The sequence below is a fragment of the Salmo salar genome, chromosome 09, assembly GCF_965601325.2.
Source record: "Salmo salar chromosome 09, fSalSal1, whole genome shotgun sequence".
Lineage (NCBI taxonomy): Eukaryota > Metazoa > Chordata > Actinopteri > Salmoniformes > Salmonidae > Salmo > Salmo salar.
Genome location: NC_138299.1, coordinates 107,377,247 through 107,391,063, shown reverse-complemented (window position 1 = coordinate 107,391,063; position 13,817 = coordinate 107,377,247). Strand labels below are relative to the sequence as shown.

Sequence of the window (13,817 nt, the reverse complement as noted above, 5' to 3'; positions counted from 1 at the left end):
TATGCTTTAGTAGGCTGGCCCTCGCTACATATTCGTCGCCAAACCCACTGGCTCCAGGTCATCTATATGTCTTTGCTAGGTAAAGCTCCGCCTTATCTCAGCTCACTGGTCATGATAACAACACCCACCCGTAGCACGCGCTCCAGCAGGTATATCTCACTGATCATCCCCAAAGCCAACACCTCCTTTGGCCGCCTTTCCTTCCAGTTCTCTGCTGCCAATGATTGGAATGAATTGCAAAAATCGCTGAAGTTGGAGACTTATATTTCCCTCACTAACTTTAAACATCAGCTATCTGAGCAGCTAACCGATCGCTGCAGCTGTACATAGTCCATCTGTAAATAGCCCACCCAATCTACCTACCTCATCCCCATATTGTTTTCATTTACTTTCTGCTCTTTTGCAGACCAGTATCTCTACTTGCACATCATCATCTGCTCATCTATCACTCTGGTGTTAATCTGCTAAATTGTAATTACTTCGCTACTATGGCCTATTTATTGCCTTACCTCCTCATGCCATTTGCACACACTCTATATAGACTTTTCTATTATGTTATTGAATGTACGCTTGTTTATCCCATGTGTAACTCTGTGTTGTTGTATGTGTCAAACTGCTTTGCTTTATCTTGGCCAAGTCACAGTTGTAAATGAGAACTTGTTCTCAACTAGCCTACCTGGTTAAATAAATAAATAAAAAAAATAAAAAATGCTCTGGCTAAACACTGTGTGTGTGTGTGTGTGTGTGTGTGTGTGTGTGTGTGTGTGTGTGTGTGTGTGTGTGTGTGTGTGTGTGTGTGTGTGTGTGTGTGTACCTACCTGACATTTGGTGCAGGGGCTGGTTGTCTTTGAACCAGGAGAGGTGTGGTGAAGGAGTTCCCACTACATCACACTCCATCAGGAGAGACTCACTGATGTTCACTGTCTGATTGGTTGGGTTGTGTCTGTACCAGGGGGCTTCTAGAGCTGAGGGGGGAGGGGGTAGAATGATAGGAGAGAGAGAAAGAGGAGAGGAGAGGAGAGGAGAGGAGAGGAGAGGAGAGGAGAGGAGAGGAGAGGAGAGGAGAGGAGAGGAGAGGAGAGGAGAGGAGAGGAGAGGAGAGGAGAGGAGAGGAGAGGGAGATGAAAGGAAATAAATAGTTAATTGCAAAATTGACTAAAGGGCAAAGAGACCAATCTGTGAGGCTGAGGACTGTCAGGAGAGAGAGAAGAGCAGGAGGAGATGAAGGGATGGAGGGTGGAGAATTAAGGTGTCTGGACTGGACATGAATGAAGCATTAGTGTGGAAATTAGTGACTAGTGTATGTTAATCCCTTCCTCTAGGGGACTAGTGTGTGTTTAACCCCTTCCTCTGAGGGACTAGTGTATGTTAAGCCCTTCCTCTGAGGGACTAGTGTGTGTTTAACCCCTTCCTCTAGGGGACTAGTGTATGTTTAACCCCTTCCTCTGAGGGACTAGTGTGTGTTTAACCCCTTCCTCTGAGGGACTAGTGTGTGTTTAACCCCTTCCTCTAGGGGACTAGTGTATGTTAAACCCCTTCCTCTGAGGGACTACTGTGTTTTTAACCCCTTCCTCTGAGGGACTAGTGTATGTTTAACCCCTTCATCTGAGGGACTAGTGTGTGTTTAACCCCTTCCTCTGAGGGACTAGTGTGTGTTTAACCCCTTCCTCTGAGGGACTAGTGTGTGTTTAACCCCTTCCTCTGAGGGACTAGTGTGTGTATTTAACCCCTTCCTCTGAGGGACTAGTGTGTGTTTAACCTCTTCATCTAGGGGACTAGTGTGTGTTTAACCCCTTCCTCTGAGGGACTAGTGTGTGTTTAACCCCTTCCTCTAGGGGACTATTGTGTGTTTAACCCCTTCCTCTGAGGGACTAGTGTGTGTTTAACCCCTTCCTCTGAGGGACTAGTGTGTGTTTAACCCCTTCCTCTGAGGGACTAGTGTGTGTTTAACCCCTTCATTTAGGGGACTAGTGTGTGTTTAACCCCTTCCTCTGAGGGACTAGTGTGTGTTTAACCCCTTCCTCTAGGGGACTAGTGTGTGTTTAACCCCTTCCTCTGAGGTACTAGTGTGTGTTTGACCCCTTCCTCTGAGGGACTAGTGTGTGTTTAAACCCTTCCTCTGAGGGACTAGTGTGTGTTTAACCCCTTCTTTTAGGGGACAAGTGTGTGTTTAACCCTTTCCTCTGAGGGACTAGTGTATGTTTAACCCCTTCCTCTGAGGGACGAGTGTGTTTAACACCTTCCTCTAGGGGACTAGTGTGTGTTTAACCCCTTCCTCTGAGGTACTAGTGTGTGTTTAACCCCTTCCTCTGAGGGACTAGTGTGTGTTTAACCCCTTCCTCTGAGGGACTAGTGTGTGTTTAACCCCTTCCTTTAGGGGACAAGGGTGTGTTTAACCCCTTCCTCTGAGGGACTAGTGTATGTTTAACCCCTTCCTCTGAGGGACGAGTGTGTTTAACACCTTCCTCTAGGGGATTAGTGTGTGTTTAACCCCTTCCTCTGAGGGACTAGTGTGTGTTTAACCCCTTCCTCTGAGGGACTAGTGTGTGTTTAACCCCTTCCTCTGAGGGACTAGTTTGTGTTTAACCCCTTCCTCTGAGGGACTAGTGTGTGTTTAACCCCTTCCTTTAGGGGACTAGTGTGTGTTTAACCCCTTCATCTTGGGGACTAGTGTATGTTAACCCCTTCCTCTGAAGGACTAGACTAGTGTATGTTTAACCCCTTCCTCTAGGGGACTAGTGTATGTTAACCCATTCCTCTGAAGGACTAGACTAGTGTATGTTTAACCCATTCCTCTGAGGGACTAGTGTATGTTAACCCCTTCCTCTAGGGGACTAGTGTATGTTTAACCCCTTCCTCTGAGGGACTAGTGTAGGTTAACCCCTTCCTCTGAGGGACTAGTGTATGTTAACCCCTTCCTCTAGGGGACTAGTGTGTGTTTAACCCCTTTCTCGAGGGGACTAGTGTGTGTTTAACCCCTTCCTCTAGGGGACTAGTGTATGTTAACCCCTTCCTCTAAGGGACTAGTGTGTGTTTAACCCCTTCCTCTGAGGGACTAGTGTGTGTTTAACCCCATCCTTTAGGGGACTAATGTGTGTTTAACCCCTTCCTCTGAGGGACTAGTGTGTGTTTAACCCCTTCCTCTGAGGGACTAGTGTGTGTTTAACCCCTTCCTTTAGGGGACTAGTGAAAGTTTAACCCCTTCCTCTGAGGGACTAGTGTGTGTTTAACCCCTTCCTCTGAGGGACTAGTGTGTGTTTAACTCCTTCCTCTAGGGGACTAGTGTATGTTAACCCCTTCCTCTGAGGGACTAGTGTATGTTAACCCCTTCCTCTAGGGGACTAGTGTATGTTAACCCCTTCGTCTGAGGGACTAGTGTATGTTAACCCCTTCCTCTGAGGGACTAGTGTATGTTAACCCCTTCCTCTGGGGGACTAGTGTATGTTTAACCCCTTCCTCTAGGGGACTAGTGTATGTTAACCCCTTCCTCTAGGGGACTAGTGTATGTTAACCCCTTCCTCTGAGGGACTAGTTTGTGTTTAACCCCTTCCTCCGAGGGACTAGTGTGTGTTTAACCCCTTCCTCTGAGAGACTAGTGCGGTGTTTAACCCCTTCCTTTAGGGGACTAGTGTGTGTTTAACCCCTTCATCTAGGGGACTAGTGTATGTTAACCCCTTCCTCTAGGGGACTAGTGTATGTTAACCCCTTCCTCTGAAGGACTAGACTAGTGTATGTTTAACCCCTTCCTCTAGGGGACTAGTGTATGTTAACCCATTCCTCTGAAGGACTAGACTAGTGTATGTTTAACCCATTCCTCTGAGGGACTAGTGTATGTTAACCCCTTCCTCTAGGGTACTAGTGTATGTTTAACCCCTTCCTCTGAGGGACTAGTGTATGTTAACCCCTTCCTCTAGGGGACTAGTGTGTGTTTAACCCCTTCCTCTAGGGGACTAGTGTGTGTTTAACCCCTTCCTCGAGGGGACTAGTGTGTGTTTAACCCCTTCCTCTAGGGGACTAGTGTATGTTAACCCCTTCCTCTAAGGGACTAGTGTGTGTTTAACCCCTTCCTCTGAGGGACTAGTGTGTGTTTAACCCCATCCTTTAGGGGAATAATGTGTGTTTAACCCCTTCCTCTGAGGGACTAGTGTGTGTTTAACCCCTTCCTCTGAGGGACTAGTGTGTGTTTAACCCCTTCCTTTAGGGGACTAGTGAAAGTTTAACCCCTTCCTCTGAGGGACTAGTGTGTGTTTAACCCCTTCCTCTGAGGGACTAGTGTGTGTTTAACTCCTTCCTCTAGGGGACTAGTGTATGTTAACCCCTTCCTCTGAGGGACTAGTGTATGTTAACCCCTTCCTCTAGGGGACTAGTGTATTTTAACCCCTTCCTCTGAAGGACTAGTGTATGTTAACCCCTTCCTCTGAGGGACTAGTTTGTGTTTAACCCCTTCCTCCAGGGACTAGTGTGTGTTTAACCCCTTCCTCTGAGGGACTAGTGTGTGTTTAACCCCTTCCTTTAGGGGACAAGTGTGTGTTTAACCCCTTCCTCTAGGAGACTAGTGTATGTTAACCCCTTCCTCTAGGGGACTAGTGTGTGTTTCTAACCCCTTCCTCTGAGGGACTAGTGTATGTTAACCCCTTCCTCTGAGGGACTAGTGTATGTTTAACCCCTTCCTCTAGGGGACTAGTGTGTGTTTAAAACCAACAGCATCTGTCAGCATGTACTATGTGTGTGTACAATATATATACCTGGCCATTCTACAGCATGACAGTGTGTGTGTTGGTGTGTGAGGCCTAAGTTCCTCTGTGTGTGTGAGGCCTACGTTACATTTACATTTTACATTTTAGTCATTTAGCAGACGCTTTTATCCAGAGCGACTTACAGTAGTGAATGCATACATTTCATACAATTTCATACATTTCATACATTTTTTTTTTCTGTGCTGGCCCCCCGTGGGAATCAAACCCACAACCCTGGCATTGCAAACACCATGCTCTACCAACTGAGCCACAGGGAAGGTGTGTGAGGGCTACGTTCCTCTGGTGTGTGAGGGCTACGTTCCTCTGGTGTGTGAGGCCTACGTTCCTCTGGTGTGTGAGGCCTACGTTCCTCTGTGTGTGTGAGGTCTACGTTCCTCTGGTGTGTGAGACCTACATTCCTCTGGGGTGAGACCTACGTTCCTCTGGGGTGAGACCTACGTTCCTCTGGGGTGAGACCTACGTTCCTCTGTGTGTGTGAGGCCTACGTTCCTCTGGTGTGTGAGGCCTACGTTCCTCTGGTGTGTGAGGCCTACGTTCCTCTGTGTGTGTGAGGTCTACGTTCCTCTGGTGTGTGAGACCTACATTCCTCTGGGGTGAGACCTACGTTCCTCTGGGGTGAGACCTACGTTCCTCTGGGGTGAGACCTACGTTCCTCTGTGTGTGTGAGGCCTACGTTCCTCTGGTGTGTGAGGCCTACGTTCCTCTGGTGTGTGAGGCCTACGTTCCTCTGGTGTGTGAGGCCTACGTTCCTCTGTGTGTGTGAGGCCTATGTTCCTCTGGTGTGTGAGGCCTACGTTCCTCTGGTGTGTGAGGCCTACGTTCCTCTGGTGTGTGAGGCCTACGATCCTCTGGTGTGTGAGCCCTACGTTCCTATGGTGCGTGAGGCCTACGCTCCTCTGTGTGTGTGAGGCCTACGTTCCTCTGGTGTGTGAGGCCTACGTTCCTCTGGTGTGTGAGGCCTACGTTCCTCTGGCGTGTGAGTCCTTCGTTCCTCTGTGTGTGTGAGGCCTACGTTCCTCTGGTGTGTGAGGGCTACGTTCCTCTGGTGTGTGAGGCCTACGTTCCTCTGGTGTGTGAGGCCTACGTTCCTCTGGTGTGTGAGGCCTAAGTTCCTCTGTGTGTGTGTGTGAGGCCTACGTTCCTCAGGTGTGTGAGGCCTACGTTCCTCTGGTGTGTGAGGCCTACGTTCCTCTGGTGTGTGAGTCCTTCGTTCCTCTGTGTGTGTGAGGCCTACGTTCCTCTGGTGTGTGAGGCCTACGTTCCCTCTGGTGTGTGAGGCCTACGTTCCTCTGGTGTGTGAGGCCTACCTTCCTCTGTGTGTGTGAGGCCTACGTTCCTCTGGTGTGTGAGGCCTACGTTCCTCTGGTGTGTGAGGCCTATGTTCCTCTGGTGTGTGAGGCCTACGTTCCTCTGTGTGTCAGTGTATGATTACACTGTTAGAATAAAGGTGCTATCTTGAACCAATAAGGGTTCTCCCCATAGGAGACCCTGTTTGGTTCCAGGTAGAACCCTGTTTGGTTCCATGTAGAACCCTTTCCACTGGGGTTTTTACTTGGAACCCAAAAGGGTTCTCCCTTAAACCAAGAAGGGCTCTATCTAGGATCCATAGACGGTTCTCCTATGGGGACAGTTGTAGAACCCTTTTTTCTAAGAGTGTAGACGTTCCTGTGTGTTTCTCTCCCTCTCACCTTTAAACGATATGCATTTGCGTAGACAGTGTCTCTCTCCCTCTCACCTTTAACCGATATGTATTTGCGTAGACAGTGTTTCTCTCCGCTCCTCCTATTCTGAACCTCACAGACATAGTTCCCTTCATCCTGTAGCGTGATGCTAGCTATAGTCATCTCCAGGACCCAGCTGTTAGACCGCTCCTGATAGGTCAGTTGTCCATCCAGGCGGTCAGCGTACAGGTGGACACTACGACAGTCCAGCTCCAGGGGTTTACCACTCTCATCCTGCAGCGCCTGGAGAGGGAGAGAGAGGGAGAGAGAGAGGGAGATATATATATATATATATATATATATATATATATATATATAAAAAGTCAGTCTTACTGTTCTTCCTGTCCTACTATTCTACTAGCTTGGGTCCCAGATCAGTTTTGTGTCGTCTTACCAAAATCCATCAACAAGTTTACAATGGAATTGTCAAGATTTGGGATATTAATTTGACAGTCACAACCAAATTAAACTACATGAGCATTAAGAACATTAAGTGTGCCATTCTCTCTACCTAGGGGTTCAATCTGTACCAGGTGAGCTGTTACCTGTGGGTCCAGTCTGTACCAGGTGAGCTGTTACCTGTGGGTCCAATCTGTACCAGGTGAGTTGTTACCTGTGGGTCCAGTCTGTACCAGGTGAGTTGTTACCTGTGGGTCCAGTCTGTACCAGGTGAGCTGTTACCTGTGGGTCCAGTCTGTACCAGGTGACCTGTTACCTGTGGGTCCAGTCTGTACCAAGTGAGTTGTTACCTGTGGGTCCAGTCTGTACCAGGTGACCTGTTACCTGTGGGTCCAGTCTGTACCAGGTGACCTGTTACCTGTGGGTCCAGTCTGTACCAGGTGACCTGTTACCTGTGGGTCCAGGCTGTACCAGGTGAGTTGTTACCTGTGGGTCCAGTCTGTACCAGGTGAGTTGTTCGTAGGTGTAGTTGTCAGCGATGCAGCTTAGCGACACTTCCTCCTGCTCCAGAGGTTCCTCAGACGGACCCAGCTCTACACTGAACCCTTCTGGGATTGCTGAAGGGGGCAGGGAGGGAGGGAGGAGGGGGGAGGGAGGGGGTAGGGGGGAGGTAGGCAGAGAGGGAGGGAGGAGGTGGGGAAGGAGGGAGGGGGGAGGGAGGGGGGATTAGATTATTTTGTTTATGATTTTGAGGGCTCTATGGTTCAATGGTTGTTGTACTACTACACAAACTATTACTACTACTATTACAAAAGGGCAGATCTATTTATTAATGTATATATACTAAAAATTACTGTATAGTACTTTGTATGCTAAACCAAGAGAAGGAAAAAAGTTGAAATACTCACTGGTCACATAGAAGTATATCAGCTTTTGGTCTTTACCCACTTTGTTGTCAGCAGAACATTTATACATGACCGATACACTGGCGTTCTGGATCACCAGTCTGCTGACTATCTAGAGAGGAGAGGGAGAGGAGAGGGAGAGGAGAGGAGCGGAGCGGAGAGGAGAGGAGAGTATAAACATATAAACGTTCTGCATAACCAGCCTGCTGACTATCTAGAGAGGAAGACAGGTTTCAATACAACATGGCTTCCATACTAAATAAATCTGCTCTTACATTGAAAGTACTGAAGAGTGAAGGGAGATGGGTTCTAAATGTTTTATTATGACAACTGACTGGGACTTTGAACCCTGACCTGGAATCCACACTCAATCAATCCACTAGTATCTACTCTGGCTCTGGTTAACCTGGCTGTCCTGGTTGATTCCATGCTACTCTGGCTCTTGTTGCCCTGGCTGGCCTGGTTGATTCCATGCTACTCTGGCTCTGGTTGTCCTGGTTGTCCTGGTTGATTCCATGCTACTCTGGCTCTGGTTGTCCTGGCTGTCATGGTTGATTCCATGCTACTCTGACTCTGGTTGTCCTGGCTGTCCTGGTTGATTCCATGCTACTCTGGCTCTGGTTGTCCTTGCTGTCCTGGTTGATTCCATGCTACTTTGGCACTGGTTGTCCTGGCTGTCCTGGTTGATTCCATGCTACTCTGGCTCTGGTTGTCCTGGCTGTCCTGGTAGATTCCATGCTACTCTGGCTCTGGTTGTCCTGGCTGGCCTGGTTGATTCCATGCTACTCTGGCTCTGGTTGTCCTGGCTGTCCTGGTTGATTCCATGATACTCTGGCTCTGGTTGTCCTGGCTGGCCTGCTTGATTCCATGCTACTCTGGCTCTGGTTGTCCTGGTTGGCCTGGTTGATTCCATGCTACTCTGGCTCTTGTTGTCCTGGCTGTCCTGGTTGATTCCATGCTACTCTGGCTCTTGTTGTCCTGGCTGTCCTGGTTGATTCCATGCTACTCTGGCTGTGGTTGTCCTGGCTGTCATGGTTGATTCCATGCTACTCTGACTCTGGTTGTCCTGGCTGTCCTGGTTGATTCCATGCTACTCTGGCTCTGGTTGTCCTTGCTGTCCTCGTTGATTCCATGCTACTTTGGCACTGGTTGTCCTGGCTGTCCTGGTTGATTCCATGCTACTCTGGCTCTGGTTGTCCTGGCTGTCCTGGTAGATTCCATGCTACTCTGGCTCTGGTTGTCCTGGCTGGCCTGGTTGATCCCATGCTACTCTGGCTCTGGTTGTCCTGGCTGTCCTGGTTGATTCCATGCTACTCTGGCTCTGGTTGTCCTGGCTGGCCTGCTTGATTCCATGCTACTCTGGCTCTGGTTGTCCTGGTTGGCCTGGTTGATTCCATGCTACTCTGGCTCTTGTTGTCCTGGCTGTCCTGGTTGATTCCATGCTACTCTGGCTCTGGTTGTCCTGGTTGATTCCATGCTACTCTGGCTCTGGTTGTCCTGGCTGTCCTGGTAGAGTCCATGCTACTCTGGCTCTGGTTGTCCTGGCTGGCCTGGTTGATTCCATGCTACTCTGGCTCTTGTTATCCTGGCTGTCCTGGTTGATTCCATGGTACTCTGGCTCTGGTTAACCTGGCTGTCCTGGTTGATTCCATGCTACTCTGGCTCTTGTTGTCCTGGCTGTCCTGGTTGATTCCATGCTACTCTGGCTCTGGTTGTCCTGGCTGGCCTGGTTGATTCCATGCTGCTCTGGTTGTCCTGGTTGATTCCATGCTACTCTGGCTCTGGCTGTCCTGGCTGGCCTGGTTGATTCCATGCTACTCTGGCTCTGGTTGTCCTGGCTGGCCTGGTTGATTCCATGCTACTCTGGCTCTGGTTGTCCTGGTTTATTCCATGCTACTCTGGCTCTTGTTGTCCTGGCTGTCCTGGTTGATTCCATGCTACTCTGGCTCTGGTTGTCCTGGCTGTCCTGGTTGATTCCATGCTACTCTGGCTCTGGTTAATCTGGCTGTCCTGGTTGATTCCATGCTACTCTGGCTCTGGTTGTCCTGGCTGTCCTGGTTGATTCCATGTGACTCTGGCTCTTGTTGTCCTGGCTGTCCTGGTTGAGTCCATGCTACTCTGGCTCTGGTTGTCCTGGCTGGCCTGGTTGATTCCATGCTGCTCTGGTTGTCCTGGTTGATTCCATGCTACTCTGGCTCTGGTTGTCCTGGCTGGCCTGGTTGATTCCATGCTACTCTGGCTCTGGTTGTCCTGGCTGGCCTGGTTGATTCCATGCTACTCTGGCTCTGGTTGTCCTGGCTGTCCTGGTTGATTCCATGCTACTCTGGCTCTTGTTGTCCTGGTGTGGAAGTGTTCTGCTGGTTGATGGTTGATGAGAACACGGTCTCTGTAGACGTTGACGTGACTCAAACTTTTCCGCTGCCACGCCTGCCACTCCATCACAACAGGAACTGACCTCACAGGTGTGACCCACAACAGGACATTTGCTGTGTGACATTTGTGTGTGTGTGTGTTTGTGTTTGTGAGTGTCCATTCATCTGTCTGTGTTGATTTATATAGCCCTTCTTACATCAGCTGATATCTCAAAGTGCTGTACAGAAACCCAGCCTAAAACCCCAAACAGCAAACAACGCAGGTGTAGAAGCACAGTGGCTAGGAAAAACTCCCTAGAAAGGCCAGAACCTAGGAAGAAACCTAGAGAGGAACCAGGCTCTGAGGGGTGGCCAGTCCTCTTCTGGCTGTGCCGGGTGGAGATTATAACAGAATATGGCCAAGATGATATCCTACAATAATTTAATTACATGGTCATGATTCAACATTTGGATAACATTCAGATAACATTCAGATAACGTTCAGATAACATTCAGATAACATTCAGATAACATTCAGATAACATTTGTTCTCAGGGAAATGTTGAAATGTTGGTACTGTGAGAGAGATTTAAGCTTCTGTCTCTCTGTGTCACGTCCTGACCATAGAAAGCTGTTATTTTCTATGGTAGAGTAGGTCAGGGCGTGACAGGGGGGGTTTCTATGTTGTCATGTTCTAGTTTTGTATTTCTATGTTGGCTTGTTCTAGTTTTTGTATTTCTATGTTGGGCTTTGTTTGGGATGATCTCCAATTAGAGGCAGCTGGTCATTGTTGTCTCTAATTGGAGGTCATTTTTAAGTTGGTGTTTGCTCCTCCTGGGTTTGTGGGAGATTGATTTTGAGTCAGTGTATGTTTCACCTCTGCGTCACGGTTTGTTGTTTTTTTGTCATTCAGTTTATTTATGTATTGCATAGTTTCACAGAGTAAAAATAAAATGTGGAACGACACACACGCTGCACTTTGGTCCGCTCCTTCCTACGACAGCCGTGTCTCTCTGAGATACTTCATCAGAATGATAGAATGATGTACTAACGCTGTCATGATTAAACATTCAGATAACATTCAAAGTATTGTTAAATGGTGTAAACTTTTGTGGAGGGAGTGAGAACCAACCTTCTGCCTTCCGTCCACCACTTCGACTGACGTCTCGATGTTTTCCATTTTATTAACGGGGTTCTGCGAGTCCAGGTCCTGCCAGTTCTGACAGTCTGAGACGCTGTCGCTACGCCCTTTACGATCCCTCCGACTCCTACAAAACACAACAACAGAACAACGTAGTCTTTCACCACGGCCCTATGGCACCCTATTCCCTATATAGTGCACTACTTTAGACCAGAACCCTATGGCACCCTATCCCTTATATAGTGCACTACTTTTAGGGTTGATTGATTGATTGATTGATTGATTGATTGATTGATTGATTGATTGATTGATTGATTGATTGATTGACAGATTTTTTTTAAGGTAAAACAATTTGTCGAATTTAACAGAAAAGGACCAAACAGACAGCACACATCTGGGAACCATCCAATGTTCTGGTCACTTCCAATGTGTTTCCATGGTCGGTCATTTACCAGACTCTCTCATCCATTTACAGTTAGTGCATTCAGCTAAGTAAAGACTACCACACATCACAGCCATTGACTTCCGCATGTTGGTGTTGTGGCATGCAACCAGTATATATCTCTCTCTCTCTGGGGCCAAAGCTTCTCTTCCTATATACAGGATATATAAATATACTGGCTGACGTTCCACTATCTAATGGCTGATGTTACTACTGTTCTACTATCTACTGGCTGATGTTATACTATCTACTGGCTGATGTTACTACTGTTCTACTATCTACTGGCTGATGTTACTACTGTTCTACTATCTACTGGCTGATGTTACTACTGTTCTACTATCTACTGGCTGATGTTACTACTGTTCTAATATCTACTGGCTGATGTTCTACTGTTCTACTATCTACTGGCTGATGTTACTACTGTTCTACTATCTACTGGCTGATGTTACTACTGTTCTACTATCTACTGGCTGATGTTCTGCTGTTCTACTATCTACTGGCTGATGTTACTACTATTCTACTTTCTACTGGCTGATGTTCTACTATCTACTGGCTGATGTTCTACTATCTAGTGACTGATGTTCTACTATCTACTGGCTGATGTTATTACTGTTCTACTATCTACTGGCTGATGTTCTACTATCTACCTGCTGATGTTCTACTATCTACTGGCTGATGTTCTACTATCTACTGGCTGATGTTACTACTGTTCTACTATCTACTGGCTGATGTTCTACTATCTACTGGCTGATGTTACTACTGTTCTACTATCTACTGGCTGATGTTCGACTATCTACTGGCAGTATCACCATGTCTATCACCACGTCTATCTATCACCACGTCTATCTATCACCACGTCTATCTATCACCACCTCTATATATCACCACGTCTATATATCACCACGTCTATATATCACCACGTCTATCTATCACGACGTCTATATATCACCACGTCTATCTATCACCACGTCTATCTATAACCACGTCTACCACCACGTCTATCACCACGTCTATATATCACCACGTCAACCTATCACCACGTCTATCTATCACCACGTCTATCTATCATAACGTCTATATATCACGACGTCCATATATCACCACTTCTATATATCACATCACCACGTCTATCTATCACCACACCTATCACCACGTCTATCACCACGTCTACATATCACCACATCTATCACAACATCTATATATCACCACGTCTGTATATCACCACGTCGATCTATCACCACATCTATATACCTCCATGTATATCTCCACGTCTATATATCACCACGTCTATCACCACGTCTATATATCACCACGTCTATCTATCACCATGTCACTCTATCACCACATCTATATATCACCAAGTCTATCTATCACCAAGCCTTTATATCACCACGTCTATCTAGCACCACGTCTATATATCACCACGTCTATCACCACGCCTATATATCACCACGTCTATCTATCACCACGTCTATATACCTCCACGTATATCACCACATCTATATATCACAACGTCTATCACCACGTCTATATATCACCACGTCTATCTATCACCACCTCTATATACCTCCACGTATATCACGATGTCTATATATCACCACATCTATCACCACATCTATATATCACCATGTCTATCTATCACCACGTCTATACACCAACAAGTCAATATATCACCACGTCTCTCTATCACCACCTCTATATATCACCACGTCTATATATCACCACGTCTATATATCACCACGTCTATCTATCACGACGTCTATATATCACCACGTCTATCTATCACCACGTCTATCTATAACCACGTCTATCTATCATCACGTCTATATATCACCACGTCTATCTATCACCACGTCTATCTATCACCACGTCTATCTATAACCACGTCTACCACCACGTCTATCACCACGTCTATATATCACCACGTCAACCTATCACCACGTCTATCTATCACCACGTCTATCTATCATAACGTCTATATATCACGACGTCCATATATCACCACTTCTATATATCACATCACCACGTCTATCTATCACCACACCTATCACCACGTCTATCACCACGTCTACATATCACCACATCTATCACAACATCTATA

The 13,817-nt window shown here is 47.2% G+C and overlaps 1 protein-coding gene across 1 annotated transcript in view; it reads right to left on the bottom strand.

The window, feature by feature from the left end:
• The window catches only part of flt4 (fms related receptor tyrosine kinase 4), a 723,665-nt gene that overhangs the window by 44,317 nt on the left and 665,531 nt on the right, over positions 1 to 13,817 (bottom strand). Inside the window, exons 11-15 of the mRNA XM_082956115.1 lie at positions 11,266 to 11,401; positions 7,786 to 7,894; positions 7,364 to 7,494; positions 6,493 to 6,721; positions 819 to 965 (exon numbers count right to left, since the gene is read on the bottom strand). Coding sequence (XP_082812241.1) covers positions 819 to 965; positions 6,493 to 6,721; positions 7,364 to 7,494; positions 7,786 to 7,894; positions 11,266 to 11,401 — 752 coding nt within the window. The remainder of the gene's footprint in view (positions 1 to 818; positions 966 to 6,492; positions 6,722 to 7,363; positions 7,495 to 7,785; positions 7,895 to 11,265; positions 11,402 to 13,817) is intronic.